The sequence below is a fragment of the Hyperoodon ampullatus genome, assembly GCF_949752795.1.
Source record: "Hyperoodon ampullatus genome assembly, chromosome: 3".
NCBI classification, from domain to species: Eukaryota; Metazoa; Chordata; class Mammalia; order Artiodactyla; family Ziphiidae; genus Hyperoodon; species Hyperoodon ampullatus.
In genome coordinates this window covers 156,685,499-156,709,510 of record NC_136916.1, presented here as the reverse complement: position 1 = coordinate 156,709,510, position 24,012 = coordinate 156,685,499, and the positions used below count along the sequence as shown (strand labels likewise).

The 24,012-nt window shown below is 37.2% G+C and overlaps 1 protein-coding gene across 19 annotated transcripts in view; it reads right to left on the bottom strand.

Annotated features, from left to right (window-relative positions):
• The window catches only part of NRXN3 (neurexin 3), a gene marked incomplete at both ends in the record, with an annotated part of 1,631,502 nt that overhangs the window by 366,931 nt on the left and 1,240,559 nt on the right, over nt 1–24,012 (bottom strand). For all 19 annotated transcript variants that reach the window (XM_079699579.1, XM_079699593.1, XM_079699590.1 and 16 more), the window contains one exon: nt 10,592–10,773. In XM_079699579.1, the coding sequence (XP_079555705.1) occupies nt 10,592–10,773 (182 nt within the window). The remainder of the gene's footprint in view (nt 1–10,591; nt 10,774–24,012) is intronic.

Below are 24,012 nucleotides of genomic sequence, written 5' to 3'. Positions count from 1 at the left end.
TGGGGGGTTTCTTCTTTAGAGAACTGCAGCATGACCATAAATCCAAATGGCCTCCCCCAAAGCGATGCTCCAAGGGGTGAGAGACAAGGTCTGAGAGACTCATACCTTTTGAGGACCATAGCAGGTCATGGGATCTGGCAGTTGGGTCAATCCTCATTTTGGCTCTGATCCCCATCTGCCTGGTTGCTAACCTTCCTGTTGAAAACTACAACCACTTTAACATCTTTTAGGTGTTCATTCACAGGTTTCCAACCACTTAGGCACCAAGAGCTCTAGTGGATGGAAAACTAGGAAAACAATCTTATTTAATTTTGTAGGTCTATCAATGGTAACAGGGCACTTTCACATGCATTCTCTCAATTGACCTTCTCTACTATACTATGAGGTTGGCAGAACAATATCTATATCTCTCCTGCTTATTTGAGATGCCTGCTAGTTGGTGGCAGAGCCAGGACTAGACCCTGCGTCTTCTGGCTCTGAGTTAGTAATGCTTATGACAACTACCAAGGGAAGAAACACAAAATGACTGGTGAGAGGACACGAATGACAAATATTATATGCTGTAATAAATAACAAAGACAAAGAAGATGTTCCCACAAAGTGATTTCAAATGACAGATGTTTGTCCAAAAGGTATGGGAAAAAAAAGCTCTAGAACTGCTTGGGTTTGAAAACCTCTCTCAAGCTTTATGATTTCTGTCAAACTTCACTATCTAGGTTTTGCCTGAACCTGTAGCCTTTTCTTTTTTTAGCTTCCTTCCTTTTTTTCCTTCATCTTGTAAAGTTTTGTATATATTTCCCAAGTTCCTACTCATTTATCTCCTTGGATATCTCAGCAGTCCTCAGAGATTCCACTGTTACTGCCAAGCTGAGAATTCTCAAGTCCCTGCCTCTAGCTCTTATCTCTCATCAGACTTCATCACACATTTCCTATTGGAAATCTCTACAGATTGACTCTTGGATACCTTATATTTTGCAACACCAAAGTCAAACTATGATTTTATCTTAAAATCTATTTTTCTTACATGTCCCCTATTTTATTGTTGTTGAAATCATAACTTTCCCAGTCTAGACATTCCTTACTTCTCTCTTTCTTCCGTTCAACCAGCTGGCAATACCTGTTGATTCCATCTCTGAAATGTCCTTTTGTTTCATCTTCATTACCTGCCTATGATCATCACCATAGAATAAGTCCTTAAAAACATTTTTCCTGGACCACTTAAACAATCACCTGCTATTTATTTTTCTTGAACCCACTGAAAAACATTCTTTCAATGGAGCCAAATCATCTTGCTAAAAATTAAGCTTTGGGCATTTCGTGTTCTGCTCAAAAACTTTCAAAATGTCTTCTCACTGCTTTCAGAAGCAATCTATCAATATGGCATTCAAATTCTCCCCACTACAGGCCTAAAGTACCTGGAAAGAAAGAAAAATAAACCCAGAACGTAGCTATCATTCGTTTAGCATCTATCGCAGACCAGATAAGACTCATTAAACATTTTCACACATTACTATAAATCTTTACACAAACTTGCGAGGTGACATTATTAGTTTACAGAGAAGTCAAAAAATTCACCCAAGGACATACAGCCAGTTGGAGGCAAAGCTAGATCTTGAATCACAGACCACTTTCCTCTAAAACACGGGATCTGTCTGCCATGCCACACTGTCCTCCCATTCCCTCAACTCATTTATTCTGGACACACTGAACACCTAATTTGAGAATATAACTTGGATTTCCTTCCTTTGAGGTTACACTCATGCTAGTATCTTCATCTGGCGTCTTCCTTCTCCAGATTCCACCAGCCAAAATCTGACGCACCCTGTCCATGTACATTTCTTCAATGTCTACAACCAGTAATATTCTTACTTTCCTTGGTATACAGCCCATCCTCCCTTAAAACGGAGCCATATGTACAATTTTTATTTCCCTCCTTGAAATTAAACCTCTTCGTATCTCCACCAACTCCAAATAAATTGCCTTTTCATAAATACGTGTTGAATTAAAATCATCACCAGGACACTTTCTACTCTGAAACTTTCATTAGGGGTGTAATAGTAGTTAAGAATCAGAACTGGATCTGAATGCCTGCTCAGCTGTTTATTAGCAGTGCTATCTTGGGAAATTCATTAACTTCATTAAATATTAGTTGCCTCATTTATAAAGTGAGGCTATTAATAGTGACTACCTCACTGAGTTGTTGTGAGCTCATAATAAGATAAAATAAACAAAGCCTTGCACAATGTCTGGTACCTGGTACTTAGTCAGTATTAGTGGTGAGAGACAGCAATGGTAGTCATGTAAGATGATCTCTAAAGATATAGTCTGAAGCAAATGTAGGAAATAATCATCAATGCTATTAAATTACCTGCCAATTTATAGAAAATGGAGTAGAAAGATAAACTGAATTAAAAGAGGTTAACTAAGGAGTCAAGAATAGAATAGGAGACATTTTAATTGCCAATCATCTCCTGTCATCCTGAGTATGAACTGACTTTGGGATGAAGGTTAGTTTGGTTGATCAGCAGGGCTTATCTAAATGTCTGTTAAGTGATTCTAGGTTCCAAAGGTGTCATCTCAGGCTGGGAAATGACAGGTCTGGCGGTCAGTACTATCTTTGAGGCTAATACGGTTATACAGTTCCCTCCACCATCAATCGGGGGAACACTAACAAGATGAAACAGCCCCAGTGACAGCATCAGGATCTAAGCGCATGATGCTATGGGGTGGGTGGCTAATGAATTCCCCAATCAATATGCTGAGGTCCATGCCTTCTGAATGCAGCCAGGGATCTAAAATCTGCCGTCTATAGCTTCAGGGAGTTCATGAGTTATTTCTTGCCCTGATGCACTGAACAATACCCCAGGAGTAATGACTAGTAACAGTGTTTAAGTGGTGGGTCAATGAGATAATTCATCTAAATGACAGCATTAAGGTAGGCTTGCGATTAAGTCATATGAGCCCCAGCACTCACTTGATGGTGCCTGGGGTTTGCCTTGCTTGTTGCACTTTGGATTCATCTCTCTAAAAAGCCTCTGCTATTCAAAACTCATTCAGCTATTTGATAACTGAAATAATCTAGGGTATATGCTACCAGGTTGACTTTAAATCAGTAGTATCCTGATGCTTCCTTAGAATTTTATATTAGTTAAGTTGAAATCTCAAAGATCTGATTAAAAGTCTATTCATTATTTAGGAAAATAAAATATATTGTTTTCTCTGACTTAAAAAAAAGTTAATTGAAAAAAAAGTACCAATAATATTAAAAGCTATCCATGATTAAAAGCTCACTATATACCAGGAGCCATGCCAGAGTTTCAATACATCATCTCATAAATATGTAGAAAACCTTATTTCTCATATTTTAATCACTGTGTTCTTTCAAGTCTGTTAGCTCTATGTGAGCCAAGGTGGATCACAGTATCCCCAAAACATAGCACTTAGCCTGGCACATAAAAAACACTCAGTTCACGTATAAAGAATGTCACTCATGAGCTACATTCTCTTAATTCTAACTTCTCTAAATTCATATTATGTGTGCATTGAGGATGCTGAAACAAGACTATCATCAGTTAACAGTCAAAGGGTCACTGGTGTAAGTGATAAATGAGAAAGATATGGTCATTTGGCCTCATTTCTCATAACTGTGTACCAGCTATAAAATACTTTCTACATGCTTTGCCAACTCAACTTTTACGACTGTATTACTGTAAATTTCATCTGCACACTAAATTTATCATTCATTTTTCTTTTATATTTGAGGAATCAAAAAATCTATGAGATGCTTTTACCTGTACATGTGCTTTTATGTTTCCAGTTTACTTGGTGGCAGCAGCTACTCATCTCCACTCAGTCTGGCTGTACCCATACTGGGATGTTCGTTCTAGCAATGACCCTTTCTGGGCTCTATTAGTGCCCAAGTATAGGGCCAAGCCCTTTATGTCTTTATCCGATGCCCATGATGGATCTCAAACCACTTTTATACTCTCCTCGCCTACAGAGATTTTGCTCTCCTGATGGTGCTGTTTGTGGTTATTGTTTTGTTTGCCTCCGTCCTCCCCTCCTTCTTCTCCTCCTCCTCCACCCACCCTTCCACCACCACCACCTCATCCTCCTCCATCTTCTTTAGGCAAGATGAGATAGGGTTCATACGACCGAAGAAGGAACTTCAGGGCAGGGTGGATTACACTTTTATTGGTAAGTGTAGAGCCCTTTGGAACATTGTACTGAAGTGCAGAAGAAGCACAATGCATCACCTTATGACACTGTAGAGACATAATGCCCTGCAATGAGACACCCAGGAAGCTGCAGGAATCTACTTAGCCTATTGACCTAACCAGGCATCTCTCAGCAGGAACTGGGTTCTTCACCGCGTGCTAACGGAACACACCAAAAGTCTCAATTGTGGATTTGGTTAATTCAAAAATTTGCTTCTGATCAGATAAAATAGGAATTTGCTTGCAGAAAGTGTCTAAGTAGACTTTCAAAAATACTTAAAATGAAATTCTGCTTTCCATTATAAAACATGTTCTTCCTTTCACTATATATATATATATATATATATATATATTTTTTTTCTTGAATGAAGTCATCACCTGCTGGATATTTCATCAAGAAACTACCATTCTATCTTCATGCAGTCCTTTGCCAACAACAAAACAACCTCTGAATACTTTATTTCCTCTGAACCTCAGGAAATCCTTACTAGGTAAGCTGTTTGGTGCCCATTTAAAAGAAGAGAAAGGTGAAGCTCAAAGCAGTGGAGTGACTTGCTCAAAGCCAAGTAGCTCCCTGGATATGGACAGAAATGAGACTCAGATCCAAATCTTCTGATCACAAATTAAGCACATTTTTCTACTACAGCTTTCTGCCTTTCAACATGAAGAACGGAATCAAAGTCAACAGATTTAGGTAGAGCCACCTTGGGAATAACAAAAGATCTGAGGAAACGCACTCGACTCCCATGCAGGTGCTGCCTCTGGTCCAGCTTACATAAGCAGTCGCTTCCTCAAAACCCCCTTCCACTCCCTTCTCCCACCTTCTCCTCCAACTCCGCCAGGATGGAACGGCCAAGCTGGGAGCTACAGAGACGATCCCCAGCAGGCCCTCTCCACAGAAGTGGCTAATGATCTGGAAAAGCTCCTAAGGCTAGAAAACCCAAAGAGGCCTTTCTCACTAAGAACAAAGAGCAGCAAAAGGAAATACAGAGCTAACCTGCAGTGCACAGCACTCTGTGGGAAGCAAAACTGCATCCGGTGGACACCTTTGCTGATTTCTTGTTCTTTCCCTCTTTACTTGTGTTACCAGCCTCAAATGTCAATATCCCCCTGGACTCCTCTGCAGATGCCCCCATGTACACTGCCTGAACCCTGTCCAGTTCTGCCACCGGCCAAATCCAGAGATGAACATAAGCTAATAGCCACCTAAACTCACTGAAGACTAACCCAGAATATGTTGACGGTTTGCTGTAAATATCCCACATGGGGACAGCCAAGTGAAGCATCCAGGCCAGCAATTTATATATGCAATAGATGTGAGCAACAGACCATTTATCATAATTCAGCTCTGCTTCCGTTTTTTCTCCAGAAGTCTCTTCAAGTGCTATAAATTATGGGAAAACAATACTATACAAGCCAAAGTTAAAAAATATCTGATTTCCCAAACCTGACACTAAGAGAATACCATCCGTCTTTTTTTTTGGGGGGGGGTAGTTTTTTGGAAAGAGAACACTTTACCATTTTGGAAAGGGGGTCAGTGTGAACAATACTAACCCTTTCTCTTCTACTTTGGTTTATGTAAGTATCTACATTATAAGACAGGAGGGAAACAGTTGGGGAAGATTATAGATTCTTGTCAAACAAAACAGATGTCCTGACATAAATTTCCACTGTTCGTGAAAGGCTCATAATTAAAAAATAAATCCAAAAGGATTTACTGTAAATTACACACAGAGAGAATAAAATGAATGGGATGTCTTTTTTACACCCTGCATTAACTACATAAAGAGAAGCTAATTGTTGCCCAGTTCTCCCCAACCTTCTATTTTGAAGGTGGTGAAAGGAGGCTGTCAAGAGTTTCAGGATAGCAATAGCAAGCACTCCATGGTAATCCTTTCTCTGGTCCTATTCAATTTTGTCTCTGTTGTACAAAGAAGGTGAGTGTAACTTGACACTGCTCCACAGAGCCTAGATGAAGGGACAATAGGCAGATGTCACTCACAGGAATAGCTTCTCTCCAAATACTGAGCAGATTAATTTCTCAACAATAGATTTCAATGGAGAGAACTTATATTTGAAACAATAATTTGTAAAAATCCCTCTGCCCTATGATACCCTCCCCACCACAGAATTTTATTTCATGAACACATACTTCAGCAAAGATCTTTTTGCCTTTGTCAGACACATTTTGTCTGTGATTTCATTAATATCATGATTAATAATTGACACAGAAAATAGTACATCACAGAAGGGTGAACCAAAAACGAAGAAATGTAAGCTACTTTGAGGCAATCTCTAAATTATTTTGATCTCTTGGCCTTCTCTGATTTTTTTTTTAATGAGCTAATTCTTGTCTTGTTTAATAAGCCTATGCAATCATCACGAGGCCCAGATGAGTGGGAAGACGTTTGGTTTAAAAGAAATCAGCAAAAGAAAGAAGAGCCTCTGTTCACTTGGTGAGAGCAACAGATAATCTGAGAAAACTGTGAAACAGGAAAACTTGTGCCTACAGCACCTACCCAGCTCTGTCTTAGTGTCCCTTTCTGTGGACCAATTCTTCACCCTAGGGCACCAATGCCTTCATTCTGCCCAAGCTCTCTCCACAAATTCTTGCTGTACCCCCAAATGTTCTATGTCCCCAAATCAGCCATGCTAATTTCTCCTTCTTACTTCCCAACCATCCAAACAGAACTCAAACCCTGTCAGAGCAGCTGACCTTAGCCTGGTGGGGTAAGGATAATAAGAAGACTGACTAAGCTAATTAGTCAGTGATTCAAAGACCTCCAGGGGACTAAGAGTTGAAAAAGATACCTACTTCCCTACAGAGTTTTTAAGGTGTGGGGGATTTCAGGATGACAAAGGAAGAGATATGGGAGACTTCAAGCATGTGGGGAAGGACGTGTGCAGCCTAGAGTGGCAGACATGGCTAGTGGAAGCCAGAACTCCTACCTGCTGGATTTACCTACTGCTCTCACGAATCCTCCCAATGCAATGCTTGCACTGAGAGAGCGAGAGGCACTCAGCGCGGGCAGGCGAGATGAAGCCTCTTTGCCATTCCTACTCTGGGGTCTCAAAGACAGGTGAGTCTGTTTTAGTTTGAGTGCTCATCTTGGGGTCACACTCCCCAGTGTTCTTGGAAGAGCATTTCCTCTTCCCTCAAATAGGTTAACTTGGGGGTAAAAAGGGCTTATTCCAATGACAGTGTTACCACTGCTCAAAACCTCCAGGAATTCCTAGGAATCGCCTTCAGCAGCCGTATATAAAACACAAACTCTCAATCTCTTTCCCTCCTTCCTCTCTCGTGCTCTCCCCCGCACCCCACACACACTAATTTCAGAGTTTAGACTTTGTTTTGGAGCAATGTACTAGCTTGACAACCACTCAGAGTAGCATCAAGATATTTTCGGTTATTTCCACAATTAACACCCACACTCGAAGAATGAAGCTTTGCCCACATGTGACCCTTGCCAGAGCCCGTCTCCAGGCAGACGTGTCCTCTCTTCCTCAGGCCCACTTCGTCCTTTCTTCCCCTGCCCCTGGGATTCACCTTGCCTTCATGTCCTCTTCCTGTCTGTCATCACTTTCTCTTTGTGCCCGTGAGTTTCTCTTCTCCTGGGGGCACTGCAAGGGGGAGTGAAATCGTTTACCTCCCGTCCAACCCTTTCGGCTCTCAGTAGTGGCACTTCCTTTCTTTTTGAGTAATTTTCTTTAGTACAAGGAAACAACTGTGTTTAATAAACAAATCCACATATGACAGACTGTGAAAGTCATATAACATTATCTTAGTAGGTATTTATGGCTTCATTCTCCTGGTGCATCTATGTAAATGTCCAAAACAAGAGGCTGGATTTTGTCATCAAGTCTTTTGACCTTCCACTCGGAACTTCCCTTTCCAATGTGGTAAAGAATCTTCCCTTTGCTCTGCCCACTCTGACCTCAGTTTTTAATCACATGTTCTTTACATCTCTAAGAGGACCTTTGCAGCCTAGGGCAGTAGTCACCAAAGTACAGCCTGTAGCCTGTTCTTATAAGTACGTTTTTACTGGAATACAGTCACACACAGTTTCTATCTCTGGCAGACACCAGAAACGATCCATTAGTGAACAAAAAGTGATTTGAAATTACTAGATCAATGAAGGGTTCCCATGCTCAAGAGGGTCACAGGCATGTCAGGTCCATTCCAGAATGGTGTGGTTTCTTTACATCGTAGGGTCTCTTTTACTTTTCTCTCAAAATATCAGATGGCATTTCCTAACCCAAGCTCTGAAGGACAATCTGTTGGAATTTTCCAGAATGTTTAAGCAATGAAAGCATCATTGGAATAAGTCTACAATACCCAAGGGGGCTCTACACATTGTGATGTAAAATTTCTTGTATTTTTACTTTTAAGATTTAACATGGATGCTTTGGTTCCTCCTAGAAGTTCCCAGGATCCTCATATCCATTTTATAAAAACACTGCCAACTCCAGCTAAACTACCAGAAAAACAACAACAACAACAACATTTCTCTTAAAAGCGGAGACACTTTACAAAACAGGAATGGGAAGAAATGGATAAACTGGTGGCACATTATCTGACTCAAAAAAGATGCTCATGGCTGTGTCAAATCTTATTCTTCCTAGTAAGTCACACTGAATAAAAAAAGAAGAGAAATCCCCGGGAAAATGCAAGTGAGCTGGTAATAATAGACTAGTTATAGCTGCCATGAAATACTCATTAAGTTATATGCAGCATAAATCTCACAGAGTTTTGTAAATTATGGTGGTTCTTACAGGCCAAATAAAGATAAACTGTACTAACTATGGCTGCCTTCCTCTGTGCTCCTTGGCGTGGCTTTTTAAGATGCTTAAGCTCAGGTTCATAGTACCGTGTGGTTCCTGAAGCATCTGAGGAAGCATTAAAGGTTCACAACTCTTTTCAAGACCCCTCTTCTACATTTTGAAGGTGATCGGTTCCAAGCAGTCCTTCCCTGCATTCCTAAGCAGAGTCTTGACCTGCTCTGGTTCACTCTGAGATCAGACAGGCTTCCAGCTTAAGCCTCTTCCTTCCAGCTGCTCCTGTTTCCAAGGCATACTGGAAGAGCAGGTGCTGGAGACGGGCACTGCTTCCAGGGCTGAGCTTGCTGCTCTGGTTCCAGCCAGCCACCTCCACTCCAGAGCCCAGCAATGAAATCTCACTCTGCTTTCCTCGATAGATAGGCACATTAGCAAAACTCACATTCAAAGATTCCCAGTAAATGTTGCTTTTCCTCCTTTTTGGAGGTTGGTGATAATCCCCAGTTGACTTTTCCTCTTAACTGCTTTCCCCCCCCTACTATTTAAACCTAATTCTTATTGCTCCAAATTAAATCCATTCTTCCTAGCCTTGTCATGCTAACTAATGAGAACAATTCCTCTCTTTGCTCTTGGTGGCTGCACTCTGGGTACTTATGGATGAGAATCATATCCTTCTTTAGCCTAATTTCTTAACTGCAGACTGCACAGGTGATAAAATGGGTTAACTGTGGCTATAAAAATAGTTTCTATCCTCACAACAAAGTAATTTTTCCTCCAAATCATTTTAATTTCTTAGACTTGCACTGTGTTCTTAATGATCTACAGTAAGTGAGGGTGCAATCCTATTGGGTTTATTTATACAAGTAAACGGCTGGATATACAAGACACACAAATACACCAACTCTTGGTCCATGTGCTGATTCTTTTTGCCCCACCCACTCTGGCCTCAGTTTTTATCACACGTTCTTTATGTCTCTACAAGAAAGTCTACAGGCTAGGGCAGGGGTCACCAAAGCACAGCCTGCAGCCTGTTTTTATAAACATATTTTTATGGAATATAGTCATACATATTCTTTTAAAATGTATTGTCTATAGCTGCTTTCACATTAACAACGGCAGAGTTGAGTAGCTCTGACAGAGACTTATGATCCGAAAAGCTCCAAATATTTCTATTTGGCCCTTTACAGCAAACCTTTGCTGATACCCCAACTTAGGAGATCATTGACACTCAAGATGGCCTTGCTGCCTGCACCAGGTTAAGATGAACCATACCAGGTCAGTCTCTTATGTACACCTAAGTGGTCTGTTAAGTGTTTCATGACAGGTCTAACCACCCAGAAGGGGAGGGAGTCTGGACAGGAAGAGTTTAAAATTTTCTATCCCCGAGGTACCCTCTGGGTATCATGGTTCATATCTGAGGGATAGAATGAGGCTTAAGACACACCACCTCCTGAGTATGGCTCCAACACACTGAGGCAACGTTACAAGCATGTGCCCTTTTGCCATGTCTATCTAGAATGTTCCACTGCATTTATCTGCCTCACCAACTAGGACCACCAAGGAAGACAAGAGAATGCAGGCCACAGTCTGGTACTCACTATGTGAAGCTGAAGGAAGTCCCCGAGGCCTGGGGCGCTGTCTATGCGCACCAAGATGCCGTCCTTCACGGTGGTGCTGAAGCCCACAGCCAGGCGGTCAGAGCGCGTGCTGGGCCTGTCATTGGCCGGCCAGGTGTAGAGGATGAGGCCTCCACTTTTCCCAAAGATGTACGTGGCACCAGCTGTGAAAACAAAGAGAGAGGGAGCCGTCAGGAACCTGCAGTGCATACTGCCAGCTGTGGGTACACTGTTGAGACTCTGCACAGGCAGCTGTGGAGAGAAACGGCCACCACGTGCCAGTATATGGTGACCAAGAGGGATGGCATCCAAAGCCTTGGAAGACGGCTGTCACCCCAAATTAAAGATGCAGGCAAAATGAATTAATAACAAAGCAGATGCTAGCCAGAGACATTCCTCACATCTTCAGATCCTGCAGTATAAGGGCAGAGGGCAGATAATGTGCTGTGTCTGAGAGCTTTGCTACATTGTGACAAACAACTTTTCTGCCTTCTTCAATCTAGGCCAGGGCAGGCAGGAGGTAGGAAACTAGTTCCCCCATCTCTTAGCTGTCAGAATATTCTGGCCAGTGGAGTAGGGAGCAGTTCCAGGAAGGCCACACAAAACTAAAGGCAACGTGGAAGTCCAAAGCCGTTATTCCTTTCCTGCCTGTGCCCTCTGTCACCCGCACAGAAAAGAAAGCCTGAGAAAACCAAGTTACATGACTCAAAGCATTTGCCTATTTCCCTCTTATGTTGCTATAGAAAAGGTAGTAAAAATTAATTCTGGAGGCCTTTAAAAAATTAACTCTGGGCTTCCCTGGTGGCGCAGTGGTTAAGAGTCCACCTGCCGATGCAGGGGACAGGGGTTCGTGCCCCGGTCCGGGAAGATCCCACATGCCGCGGAGCAGCTGGGCCCGTGAGCCATGCCCGCTGAGCCTGCGTGTCCGGAGCCTGTGCTCCACAACGGGAGAGGCCACAACAGTGAGAGGCCCGCGTATCACACACACACACAAAAAATTAACTCTATATTTTTTTCCCTAGTTGTGGTGTTTATCCAGTATTCTATAACAGTTTCTAGCTCCTTTCCAAACTAAATTTCAAAAAGAAGACGTAGGAGACATAGGAAAAAAACCCTCAATTTAATGAATTTTGATCATGGAAAGCAGTATTATCAATTATGACTAGTGGGTTCAACGCTGTTTTTAATATTTACTTGTGTTTTAGCTCTTATAATTTATAAACCCAGGGGTTAGTAAGAATATATTGATTTAAAAATACTTAGAAAACAAAGAGGAAGAAAAATAAAGAAAATATTTGCATCTCCTAAATTTCAAAAATCTATTTTTACAAACAAGTTTTTAAATCTGAATTTGGGAAAAAGCATGCAGATTTGGTAGCCAGAATAGACTACACCATTGTAGTTTCTATGATTGTGTGTATGTCACCCATAGTGACTAGTTCCATATGTCACTCATTTCAAAGTTCAGAGAACATTTGGTATCAGATTTTCTTGTGTTTCCCACTGAACATAGTCCAATCCGTAAACTGTTTTAAAGCAACATTAGACAAGCATTCACATATCTCTAGCATTTACTAAAAATCTCAATCACTGACCAATTTACTTTACAGAGAATATTGGGTTGAATTATGTTGTTTCAAGAAGAAATGAGTTATTCAGCTTGTTTAGAAATAACAGAGTAAGCTGCTATGAGGCTAGAATTAGGAGTATATGTCATATGCCATCCTTTCCTAAGGCATTAAGCCACGTTGTATTCTGAGTCATATAGAATCTAATTTGTCCTCTTTGAAAGGTCAATATTCTAGTTGCTCCAATATGATCAGTTTGTGTATTGTATGCAGCATAACATTATTTTCCTTTTATGAGTTTCTCAATTCTTAGGGGATGGTGTCTGAAAAGCCCTCCATAGTCATCTGGAAAATTTGGGATTGTAGTATGGAAAGTTTATGTTTAATTCTACATGCAAAACAATGTTTGTTCCTTATTATCCACAAACACCCTCAAAGATTCTTAAAATTAGAAATGTGGATATAATGATTTACTCTTGATATCTCACCATCTGTGAAGAATTTAAATAATTCCATTTCTGTGGATGATTACAAATGTCATCACCATTCCCTTTACTCTTTATTTGGAAAACTGAAGGTTACTCAGTGATTAATATATAGAATCACCAAAAGTGCAAATCAGCCTGTGACATTTCGTGGAAATTTATAAAATCTTAACCTATTCTATCCTAAATATATAGTGGATTCTGCTACAGAAATAAATCCATACTCTATGAGGAAATAATTTTGTCACTACAGAAAGAAAAAGTCAAAAGTTGACAACAGCAGCAACATATACATGGTGCTTTACAGTTTGCAAGAGTGTTTTTCAGATTTATTAGCTGGGTTTTCACAGCAGTTCTATGGAATATTTCATTTGTTAACACTGCTTGGAAACAGAGACCCAAATATCTGACTTAAATAAGTGGCACCTCCTTTAAGTCTCCATCTGGACCCTCGTGCCTCCAAAAGCCTGGCTTTACCATATACCAATCATAGCTTAATATCATTCTACAATAAACTATACCAATGATGTAAAGTTGACTGTACTTCATTTTTTTCACACCTTCTCATAAGAACGAAGTAGAATGAAAACAAAGCCATAACCCCTAAATCTGACATGTTTTCATAAGCTAGTCTGGTTTTCTCACCATACAAATAACTTTATAAACTTTCTATTCTGCTTGTATTTCACCCACTGCCCTGTTCAGTAATTCTCAATACAAAGAATACAAAGAGGAAGAGCATTTTAAAAGATAAATACACAACTTCTTATATGTAGTCGCTAGAAGGTCACTGTGACTTCAATTTTTTTTTTTTTTTTTCGTATGCAGGCCTCTCACCGTTGTGGCCTTTCCCGTTGCGGAGTACAGGCTCCGGACGCGCAGGCTCAGCGGCCATGGCTCATGGGCCCAGCCGCTCCATGGTATGTGGGATCTTCCCGGACCGGAGCATGAACCCATGTCCCCTGCATCAGCAGGCGGACTCTCAACCACTGTGCCACCAGGGAAGCCCACTTCAATTTTTAAATAAACAAAGAATGAAACTACACTATGACAATATTACTGTAAGTAGAAAGAGAATATGACTTAAATTATTTTTACTGCCTCTGTTGTTCTGAATTTAGGATATTACTATGTTAGATAATTCTAACTTTATAGGTGAAAAGGGCATAAAAGGTACAAAGTCTTAGCATACAGCTTTTTCTTCTATATAGAAATAAATTTTAAAATGTATTCTTGGTACTGAATTTGCTAGTAAGGGTGACTAAAGACCCTGAATGCTTCCATAGTCCAATGTTGGCTTTAGAGGAAGTTAATTAATAGTTACAACCCTCTGCCCTGATAACTTGTTATTTTTTTCTTCTTTAATTAGCTTTGTTGTCTTGCATGGTTTTTAAAGATAAATACATGCTTTCTGTTAATTTTAATATAAAATGCCTAGAGTCCCAGGGGGAACATGGAATTATTTTACTTTACATTTTCAAATTAAAAAGTTAATTTTGTTATTTTAAAATGTGGATTACAAATCAACTTTTTGGGAACATCCCAGGAACCATAAGAATCCTCTTTAATCCATTAATGATTTTCACTTTTAAGACATGCGATACCAAATCACATGCTTTCTACTCCGAGAAAGAGACTAGCGTTTCTGATTGCTGGTTTCTCACTGTGCTCAGTATGCTGGTACTAAGATCATGCTACATTTATTAATAATCAGAACCATGGAAATTTCCTGCTTGCTAACAAAAAGTGATTCATTCAACTGATGGAAAAAATGCTGTGGTGGTATTTTGGCCATTTAACATTGCAGGGTTTGCAAGTTTGCAAGCAGCTGAAGTTGCTTTGCTGAGTTCCAACCAACACAGTATTTCAGGAATGGAATCTCCACACTGTCACCATTAGCCATGATAAGGTGGATATACTCATCTTCAAATAGTCAACAAGCATGACATGTTATTTAACACACAACTTCTTTTGTCTCGAAAGCACCAACAATGGGTTTGGCTTATTGTTTTCATAACTGGATAGCTCTCTACTGGGATGGAGCTGATGGTGATTTTGGCAGCTCCATATACGTATAGCATATTACTTTTCTGGATAACAACAGGAATAGAATCATGGTCCACTTTAAGATTTACATTAAATATAAAAATAATATATATATACATATGTGCATTAATATGCATGTATGTGTGTGTGTGTATGTATGTGTATAAAAAAAGGAAAGTTTAGTTAGAAAATAGAATAGACTACCAGGAATTAATTTATTATTTTCCCCATCAAATAATTATAAATAAAATGGCTCCAGAAAAGCATTTATATATAATGTCGGTTATATATTTATGTTTAAAAACAACAAATTAGCTTTTTCTGAAATAATGTTTAGTTGGTATTAAAATGGAACAAGTTTGGAAGCATCTCCCAAGGGAGACCTGAAAGAGTTAAGTTTAAAGAGAACTAACAGGGAACTATACTCAGTATTTTGGAATAACCTATATGGGAAAAGAATCTGAAAAAGAATATATATATAAAGTATGTACATATTATATATATAATCTGTACATATTATATATATAATCTGTACATATTATATATATAATATGTACAGATTATATATATTATATATACATATTACATATATATATAAACTGAATCACTTTGCTGTACACCTAAAACTAGCACATTGTAAATCAACTATACTTCAATAATAAATGAATTAAAATAGAAAAAAATAAAGAGAACTAGATAATTTACTGGTAGAAAAGTATAGCAGGTAGAATAATAAATTAAGTAATAAGTATAAGTCTTAGCATGCAAACCACCTGGTAGGTAAACTAGAATAAGAAACAAGATGTCAGACTCCTTCTCTGGTGCTCTTTGAACACTGCCTGAGAATTTAGTATGAAATATCAAGGCACCAAGGTATGTCTGTCTACCTCTATTATATCAGGTTCCTATTCCTTATTTCTATTTTATTACTCTTTCATCAAAACCTTATTCACATTTGCATTCTTTACTGTAAATTGGTAAATCCTTTCAGAAAATAGATTATCAAGGACATAAAATATATTATGCCAGTAGATGTAGTTATTGCTATTAACTTAAAATTATCTTTTATTCATATCAATTATCATATAGATAATAAAACCAAAATGGAAAGACTTTGAAAATGACAAGTATCTCTTCTAGGAAATGAAGATATATAGAGCTCAAGGGTCTCGTAATGACTGATGACTTGAAAAACACAGTTTCTCAATTTCTTTTACATATTTAGTTTGCTCCATGGTTCCCCTTACGGACACCCCTGGCTCTTTTGGGAGTGTTCATAACAGTAGGGTCTTATAATTCCATAGCTTCAAATGGGTTTCAAACTGCTTTCTTTGGGAGTATCTCATTGGATGTCTCTTTCCCCAGTACCCACTGAAGTGTTAATGGCAAATATTTTTGTTACTGTTCTAATAGAAAAGTAAACAAAGGCTCAAAGAGATTAAATGACTTGATTTGGTGTTAAGTGTTGGAATTGAGAGTAGAGCCAGATCTTCCCTTTCTTAATTCTGTCTTCTTCTCCCCTCCGCAGGGGAGAAGCTGTCCTGCTGACCCATGGGATGTATCGATAGCTTCCCTAAAGGAATTCCTGGAGACCAAGAGCTCCACGAAGAGAAGGGGAGGGTAAATAACAGATGAAAAAAACTATGAACAACAAAATGTCTGCATTACAGCGGGAGCCACGAGGGAATACGAGATACGTGATATAGATTTTAGAAAGAGCCCTGCAATGTGTTTATTCAATGTATGGTTTATTATGATCTACTTTTTCTACTCCAAAATTTTAAAAATAAACACCAAAACTGATGATAAAGTAGCCTTAAATAAAGCAAAACTGAAGGGACTGAATATTAAGAGAGAAATTTCATGTATTTTAAAGAACATCCTTTATCTTTGGCAAAGAAATGATCAGATTTACTGCTCAGCTAACTGAGGAACTGACAACATTGCCTGAGTCAAGTATATCATTGGGGAGATCCAAGCCCCATTTTTTAAACAATGCTCAGGCAAGGTAAGGGCTCTCTCCATAAGGGGCAATTTCTTTCTCTTTCTTAAAGAAAGAATGATTAAAACCGAAGGGCATTATGCCAGAAAACACGGAGGCAACATTTCAGAGCATATCCCTCTATTAGAGATAAAGTATATGAGGCTCTATACATTAAAACTGATCTAAAGTAAAGCTTCCAGGGACACACTTAAATTTCCTCCTGCTTAAAAGGATTTTCATAAGCTCATTATTTTTTCCTTTGGGGCAATTATTTCTTTCACAAACCTTTGGTAGTGCTTTACAATGCTAATTATGATACTAATGTAACTACTAATAATCATACTAGCTATATGTATGAATCACTCACTATATATTGTAGCATACAGTATAATATTTCAAATTCCTATATCTTTCACTTTAGATACTGTTGCTGTATTAGTTTGTTAGGGGCTGCCATACACAAGGTACCGCAGACTGGGTGACTTAAAAAACAGAAATTTATTTCCTCACATTTCTAGAAACTGGAATTCCGAGATCAAGGTGTCAGCAGGGTTGATTTCTTCTAAGGCCTGTTTCCTTGGCTTCTAAATGTTCTTCTCCCTCCCTGTGTCACCACGTGGCCTATCATCTTCACCCATCTGTGTCCTAATTTCCTCTTCTTATAAGGATACCAGTCACATTGGATTAGGGCCCACCCTAATGACCTCATTTTAACTTAATTACCTCGTTAGAGACTCCATCTCCAATTACAATTACAGTCTGAGGTACTGGAGGTTATGACTTTAACATATAAATTTTGAGGGGACACAATTCAGCCTGTAACAGTCACTCTTCCAGTTTTCAAAATGAGGAAAGCTATATATAGAATGAGGTTAAAAACAAAAAATAAAAAACAGAAAAAAACTTGCCTAAAATCCAAAGAAATCAGGAATTTAATCCAGATCTATCTAACTTAATGATCTACATTCTTTTTACTGTGTCAAACTGTATGCCCTAATATGTTTCCTTTGACTTTACCTATGTATCTGTGTGGGGATGGGGATAATGATGGAGAGAAGAAAGACAACTGCTTGCTAACATGTGGCAAAAAATAAACAACAGCAAACAAGATGGAAACTCAATTCCCATGCAATGGAAATGGCAGTAGAGGGCTGATCATCCTGATCATTTTATCTTACTTAAATGACAATGGTTTAATATGAAGTTGTTCTCTATCAAGTATATAAAGCAAGGTCAGACAACAGCCTATTCCTGATTAATTACTCCATACTCATAAAATTCTAAATTATGAAGAGTGGACTCTATAATGAGGTTTATTTCAGAGATTAACTATAGTCAATTTAACTTTCATAACCGAGCTACTTTTTTATATAGCAAAACAAAGTAAGTCCTAGGAAATTACACAGTATTCAGGTTTAAGAAAATATATATTAAGTCTTACTGTCAAACAAAATGAAAATTCAGAACCCTTCTGTACCATGAGCTCCTGAAGGACAGGGTTGTTTAATTTATCTCTCTATCAACACTGTGAATGCTCAGGAAATAAATGCTGCTGAATTAATCAATAAAACTTGGCTCACCTATACTTTCATATCTTCACACTGTCATTCAGGCATCTTCCCATTAATCCATCTCAGCTTTCTGTCATTTCATCTCATTGTGGAAATATTTTATAAATACTCAACAATTAGGGTTCACAACATCTCCTATGATGGAATAGCTTCCAATTTATAAAAGAAATCTAACTGTAAAGACATTTGAATGATTTTTCTTTGGTGAATTTTTGGCAGGCTCAGATAAGAAAATCACACCCACTTTTAGTCAAATCGTTTTATGTTTACCCTTCAGTTCCTAAATTACATTGAAAACTGTTTTTAGGATATATATTTCATATATATATGAAAATACTCTTAGATTTAACAAGAATACACAGTAGAAAAGCAAAGTAACATATTTAAGAATGGCAATGTTATCATTCTATTTTACAGAGCAGTAACTAAGTGCAAAGACTTTATATACATTTGTCCTTAGGCAAAACATAAGTGAATGAAAAGAAAAATAAAAATGATCATTTTATAATAACTCAACAGCCTCTTCTGTAGCAGTTTTTGGAACTTATTCCTTCTGATGACATCTCATGGGACATAGCTAGAATAAAAGGGAGGTTCAGAGTACATTTATCTGCCTTCTTTTCCTCCTTTTATTCCACAGCTTTGAAATACCTTCAGTAATAAGAGCAATCAAGGGATTTCTAAGTACTGAATATTCTGTGAAAAAGAAATATAGATGAAGAGTAGTTGCTTATTTCCAGTGCTTTGATTTAAATTCTTGATTTATATGGACTTCACACTTTGAAGGGGCCAGGGAATATAAACAGATGACCCTGGGGTATTTATGGTTCTAATTTGTTAAACATGGTTTTCCCAAAAAAGTTGGCCAATATTTTTAAGAGTTATGACTCCTGCTTCTATGAGACACATATCTCTCAATCACAGAACCTATGTCAGAGTTAGGCAAAAGGAAGAACCTTCAACTATTAAGGTCCCTTCTCTGTATCTATCATGATCATTTATCTTCACTGGGCCTAGTTGTCCGATGATTAAGAAAGTGATAATACCACTCCTGACCACGGATCTCAGAGAGCTGGAGTAAGGATCAAAGTAGCTATCAGATCACTTATATGTGGAATCTAAAATATGACACAAATGAACTTATTTACAAATCAGAAACAGACTCACAGACATAGAGAACAGACTTGTGGTTTCCAAGAGGGAGGGGCGCTGGGGAGGGGTAGATTAGGAGTTTGGGATTAGCAGACGCAAACTATTATATATAGAATGGATAAACAATAAGGTCCTACTGTATAGCACAGGGAACTATATTCGCTATCCTGTGATAAACCATAATGGAAAAGAATATGAAAAAGAATATATATATGTAAAACTGAATCACTTTGCTGTACAGCAGAAATTAACACAACACTGTAAATCAACTGTACTTCAGTAAAATGAATTTAAATAAATAGCTATCAGGTACACTATACAGAACTCTAGAAATAGTTTAGTATTTCCATTTTACGGTGATCACCTAAAAGTGAAGGAACTCCCCAAAGCTACTGTACCTGTAGGAGACTTTCATTTTTCTATATGCCCAGTACATCTTCCCCCTTTATCTTGAAATATTAAGCCCCTTCACATGGAAATTACTATTTTCTCCCATACCAATCATGTGATTTAAATGGTAAGTGTCAACCCCTTAACAGATTTCGCTCTTTATATATAGCTGATTAGCTAAGGTATGGTAAATTAACCCCAGTTGGGCCAATCAAAGTCCGTCACTACATTTTTTTGTAACCTGGACCCAGAGAAACACTCCATCAGTCTCTCCTTGATGATAAAGTTATGCCAGAAGAAGCACACAGCTGCCACGGCCACATTTCCTACCATGGGAAAGAGGTAGTGAGAAAATAAACACTGGCCTCAAGAGTGAAGTCAAGCTGTAGAGTCGGGAGTTGGAGAGAAAATCTTATTTTTGAGTACTTGGTTTTAATGGTCCATGTTGTGAAATTGTGCCTTGGCGTTTCTTATATGAAATGCTCAGTTGCTAACTTTTTTAGTTTAAGCTGGTTCAAATTTTGCTTCTTTCACAACTAGAAAAGTCCTGGGTAGTAAACAATGGGTAGTAAACAACTGGTAATTATCCCAGCGCCTGGAACATGCAGGACACAATAAAAGGCTTGATAAATGAATTGGCAAAGAATGACCAAGATAAGCAACTGATACATTACCGAGGAATCTAAATCTAACCTAAGCAAAGGAGCTCATTCAGTAATTTGTATACATTTCAAATGGGAACACTTGTAAAACTGATCATGTTCTTGTTGACAAATCCTTAATGATTTCCATAATTAGGTATATATATATATATATATATATATATATATATATATATATATATATATATATATACAAACACACACATATATATATCTCCAAAACCCCAATGAATAGAATATTAGAATATTAATAAAATGAGACTGCTTTATATCAAGTCCTATAAACTACAAATAAAGCTTTACTGAGAAGGAAATGCCTTAGATAATAATAAAGGAAATGAACATAAATGAACTGAACTTTCAACTTAACATACTATTACAAAAATAAATAAACTTAATAGCTCAGATGTGATGATTAATACAGGCTGAAATTTACCCAATGTATTTTTTAAATAATAGTTAAAAAACCCAAAGCTTGCACTTAAAAATGTCAAAGAAAGTATATAAACCCCTGAAAAAACAGAAATAAGAAAAACTAAAAGAGAAAAAAATAGAATAGTAGAAAGTATAAAGGAAATATAACAATAGCTATAGGAAATGTTAAAAATGTAAAAGCATATTTTGTACAACTTTAGAGAAATATATTTGAATACCAGAGGAAACAAATCATTTCTAGGAAAAATAATTTGCCAAAGGTTTCTAAGAAAAATTAGAGACATTCAACAGACTAAATGACCACAGAAACCATTGGAAAGGTGATTCAAGTTCTACTATTTAAAAGATACAGGTCTGGATGATTTTGTAGATACGTTTTATCTAACTTTCAAAGAAAAGATAATCCCCCGATTATTCAAATTATACAAGACCACAGGCAAGTTTAGCTATCTCCTCCAATTAATTTACAAATCTAACAAAATCTTAATACTAACATCTGTTAAATATACAGCATAAAAACAGAAGACAACATTTTAGTCTAATTTCACTTATGAATATTGATTAAATTTTTTTTCTGAATAAACTTCAATGGTACATTCAAAGAATAATACACCATCCCAGGAATATGAGAAATAATTTTTTTCAACAAAAAGGTATCTATTAGCAAAATTCATTACATCTCCCAATTAAAGTAGAATTAGAATATAATTTTATCCCCAATTTTATAAAAGACTTGAAAAAAGTTCTGCAGTCATTCCTTCAAAAACTCTAATTAAAACAGGAATTGAAAAAAGTGTTCTAAATATGATAGACTATCAAAAACAAACTGTAGCATCATACTAAATAGTAAAATTATATACCCTTTTCCATTAAAATCAGGAAGATAGTGATGTTCATTATCACAGTGTTACTCAACAAAATTTTATAAGTTCTTACTAAACCAATAAGGCAATAAAATAAGTTGTAAAATACTGAGAAAGAATACAATAACTTTTAAAAGATGTGATTTAATGCATAAATATTCCAAATAACTGTTCTAAAAACTTAATTAATGAGATCAATTGATAAATTGGTCCAATACAAATAAATACATAAAAATCAATGGCTCGTCAGCCTTACACAGATGGTGTGTATCTTTTGGATATAACACCAAAAGAACAGGCAACAAAAAAATAAGTAAGTTGGACTTCAAAATTTTAAATCTTGTACATTAAGGGACACTATCAACAGATTGAAAAGGTAACCCACAAAATGGGAGAAAATATTTGCAAATCATATATCTGATATAGGATTAATATCCAGAATATATGAAGCATTCTTACAACTCAACAACAACAAACAATAAGCCCAATCAAAATAGGGACAAAGAGCTTGAATAGATATTTCTCCAAAGAAGGTATACAGATGGCCAATAAGCACATAAAGAGATACTCAACATCACTAATCATTAGGAAAATGCAAATCAAAATCACGAGGTATCACTTAATACTATTATCAAAATAACAGAATATGATAGCTATTATCAAAATAACAGAAAATAATAAGTGTCAACTTGTGGAGATATGGAGAAATTGGAACCAGGATGTGGAGAAATTGGAAACCTTTTGCACTACCACTGGGAATGTAAAATAGTACAGCCACTATGGAAAACAATGACACTTTTTCAAGAATTCCCATATGGTACAGCAATTCCATTTCTAAGTACATAACCAAAAGAACTAAAAGCAGGGACTCAGATACTGATATTCATAGCAGCATTATTCACAGTAGCCATGAAGTGGCAACTACACAAATGTCCAATGATAGATGAATGGATACACAAGATAATGGTATACACACAATGGATTATTATTCAGCTTTAAAAAGGAATGAAATTCTGATACCTACCGCAACATGAAACTTGAAGACATTATGCTAAGTGAAATAAGCCAGATACAAAAGGACAAATATGGTATGATTCTACTTATATGAGATACCTAGAACAGTCAAATTCTTAGATACAGAAAGTAGAAGAGTGGTTATTAGGGGCTGGTGGGGAGGGGAAAGGGAAGTTATTATTTAGTAGGCACAGTTTCAGTTTGGGGTGATCAAAATGTTTTGGAGATGGTGGTGACCATTGAAAAACAATGTGAATGTACTTAGTGCCACAAAACTGTACTTAAAAATGGTTAAAATAGTAATTTACCATTATGTATATTTTACTACAATAAAAAAATCAATAGTTCATTTTAACAGTATCAATTACCAGGTTGAAATGACAGGGGAAAATCCCAACCACAATAACACAAATTTATAAAATATCTTGAAATAATGCAATAAGAAAGTTGCATAAAGACAAGTTATATAAAGGAAACTATAATTTTTGGAGGACATAAAACATGTCCATATATATGGAGATACAGATGATGTTACTGAATAGAAAAAATATGAATATATCAATAAGCATGTTAATCTTTAATGCACTTCTAAACAGAATCTCAATTTCTTTTGAAGTTCATAAAGAAAAATATGTGTAAGATTTGTGAAGAAAATTTTAAAAGAAAGGAGACTTGCTTTAGTAACTTTAAAATTTACTGAAAAATGATTGTAGTCAAAATAATCTATTCTTAGAAGAAAAATAGAGCACTCAATCAATAAAAATTAAATGCAACGGGATACAAACATCAAAATATTGTTGAATACCTTATATGTACTAAGAACATTATATATGTAATACAATATGATAAGTGCTATAGTAGAGACATGTTCAAAATGAGATGGGAACCCATAGGAGAGAGCCACTGGCTTTAATATAGACTTGTTCTACACAAGTCTGTCTCTCTGTCTCTCTGTCTCTCTGTCTCTGTCTCTCTCTCTATATATATATATATATGTAAAATGGAGAGAGAGAGAGGAATAATTACTACTGTAAGTTAACATCCATTGCCTCACATACTTACAATATTTTTTCTTCTGATGAGAACACGTATGATCTACTCTCTTAGCAACTTTTGAGTACTTTCAAATACTGCATTAACAATGCAGTGTTGTTAACTATAGTTATCATGCTGCACATTAGCTCCCCAGAGCTTATTTATTTTATAACTGCAAGCTTGAACCTTTTGACAACT